This window comes from Piliocolobus tephrosceles, chromosome 18 (assembly GCF_002776525.5).
Source record: "Piliocolobus tephrosceles isolate RC106 chromosome 18, ASM277652v3, whole genome shotgun sequence".
NCBI classification, from domain to species: Eukaryota; Metazoa; Chordata; class Mammalia; order Primates; family Cercopithecidae; genus Piliocolobus; species Piliocolobus tephrosceles.
In genome coordinates this window covers 806,489-808,898 of record NC_045451.1, presented here as the reverse complement: position 1 = coordinate 808,898, position 2,410 = coordinate 806,489, and the positions used below count along the sequence as shown (strand labels likewise).

The window sequence follows — 2,410 nt, the reverse complement described above, 5'->3', positions numbered from 1 at the left end:
GCGTCCGCGTGAGGGACCCTGTGCGAGGGGTGCCCTGGGTCTGGAGGTGTCCTTGTGGATCCTGGTGGTGAGGTTCACAGTACACTTACCTAAGATGTTACCAATGGGAGAACTGGGTAAAGATCACAGAAAATCTCTGTGCTATTCCTGAAAACTGCATATAAGTCTACAATGATCTCAACATAGAAAGGTAAACATTTTTAAAAATCATTCTTCTCCCTGTAAGCATTTGTGACTTATAAAACAGGCTACTGCGCTCTGAGATAAATATTCAGTCTCTGCAGTCATCTTAATATTCAGTCTCTGCAATCATCTTACTTGGTTGCCAAATTACTTTGTTGGTTTTTGTGGAGTATGTTTTGGTGTTTTTGAAACTGTGACCTCTAATCCAGAGGTCTCTCTGTAGCCGTGTGGGAAAAGTTTCTCAGGCCCGTTGCACTCCGCTCTTGGTCTTGCAGGTACGCCACCGTATACACCATGTTCCCGGTGTTCTCCTTAGTGCTGGACCAGGACGTGAAGCCAGAGATGGCGATGCTCTACCCGGAGCTGTACAAGGACCTCACCAAGGTATGGGCCTCAGGCAGGCTGTCTGCCTCAAGACTGGCACTCACGCCTGGCATTTTACACGAGTGATAAACAGGCCAGTCAGGAGGCATTTCCAAGCATTTTGTGAAAAACGATTCTTTGTCCTTCAAGACGTTTTTTATGTCTCCTAATTAGTTTTGGCATTTTCTCTTTGAGTTAAACTTCAAAAGGGGAAAAACATCTCAGGGAAAAAAATTTCTCAAATGTTTGCAACAAAGCTCTAATATCATATATAAAATTAGAATTGTAAAAGATGCTCTCACCATTTGTGGAACTTTTATGAAGTGAGCTCACCAAATGTCAGAGAAGAGTTCGCTTCGTAATTTCTGTAGAAAGGCTCCCCGGACAGTGTCACTGCACCTGCTGCAGAAGTAGCATTCCAAAGCTGGGGAACCCGTGGGTTTCACGTTTCCTGTGTATTTCCAAGTCTGTCAATAGTTGTGGATTTCACAATTATATCTGAAAGTGACTGACAACATGCGTCTTTCCCTGGGGTCCGTAGACTATTTTTGCAGTGATGCCACCAAGAAAAAAATCCACCCCAGGAAACTTCAGTCACCTGAAACTCTGTGAAAGATGCATTTATTTGGCTCAAAACTGTGCTCTGTTAGGATTAAAGGAGGCTTTGAAGTTATCATATTCTTTACCACAGCATATTTTATAGCATAGAATGTGTAAGGATGCAGGGTAGAAGAGAGGGTCAGCTCTGCAGACACAAATCATGGTAACTCTGGTATTTTCCACAAAGCTAGCTTTTTTGAGCCAACATTGAGAACAAAATTCACTAACCTGCAATTAAATTTAGATTTACAATTGATAAATGACAGGTGTCTGAAATTATCAACTCAGATTTTAAAAGCAGTAGCTGTATGGTAAAGAAAGAATTAGATTAGGCATTAAAGAAAGTTAATGACTACCTAACAAACAGATTCTAGTCCAGCTAACCACCAATTAACCAACTACATTCTTACCTAGCTAACCACAAACTGAGAAACTAGACTCCTGTCTATCTAACTAGTAACTAACAAATGATACTCTATCTAATAACAGCTAACCACTAACAAACTAGACTCTTATCCAGCTAACCACTGACTGACGAACTAGACTCTAGTCCAGCTATAACCACTCATTAGCCAGAGAGGTGCTGGGGAAGTCATGTTAACTTTTTGATTTCTTGATGTTATTGTAAGGGTCTAATGAAATAAAGACTTTAAAGTTTCTTGGGAAAAAAAAATTCTCATTACTGTTTTAATCAAGACAAATAAAGCTAGTTCACCAGTATCACATGAAATACAAATATCAAGTATTATTATCATGATGGTGATATCATCGTGGTGACTGGGAAACCTCATCCCAGGTCACATCTACAACTAGAAGGAAGACTGGTTAAGTATCTTAAACTGATGAAACCATTGTGACAAAGTCCAGCACAGTAGGGAGCAAAGATCCAAAAACTTCAGGAAGCTGGTATGAATAATCATTTTAGTAGCATACGCATTCCTCATTCCCAGAGACTCTAAAAATGTTTACCTAAATGCTGCCTTACAAACATGCGGAAACAAGCCTTTCACGTAAGAACGTTAAACCTTGATGCTCTACCTTCAAACCTAGGAAACCAGCACCCAAGCAGGGCGAAGGTCACTAGGGGTCTCGTAGCCCCAGCCGGTGCTCCTAGATCACTGTGCTGGGAGAAACTTGTCATAGGACTGTCATGCCACAGCCATCTTGACCGGCTATTGGAGTAAGGCACTAACACGTTTTTACTGTTTTCAAGGATTGAGATTGTACACACCGGTCTCTTTCTTTGTGGATATCTAAATCACTC

The 2,410-nt window shown here is 41.1% G+C and overlaps 1 protein-coding gene across 5 annotated transcripts in view; it reads left to right on the top strand.

The window, feature by feature from the left end:
- ATP9B (ATPase phospholipid transporting 9B (putative)) overlaps positions 1 to 2,019 on the top strand; it is a 268,072-nt gene extending 266,053 nt beyond the window's left edge. For 2 of the 5 annotated variants that reach the window (XM_026455181.1, XM_026455180.1), the window contains one exon: positions 459 to 2,017. In XM_026455181.1, the coding sequence (XP_026310966.1) occupies positions 459 to 633 (175 nt within the window). In that variant the 3' untranslated portion in view covers positions 634 to 2,017. Of the gene's footprint in view, positions 1 to 458 lie in introns of all 5 variants that reach the window. The other 3 variants (XM_026455182.1, XM_026455183.2, XM_026455179.2) reach the window with 3 other exon arrangements.
- The last annotated feature ends 391 nt before the right edge of the window (positions 2,020 to 2,410 follow it).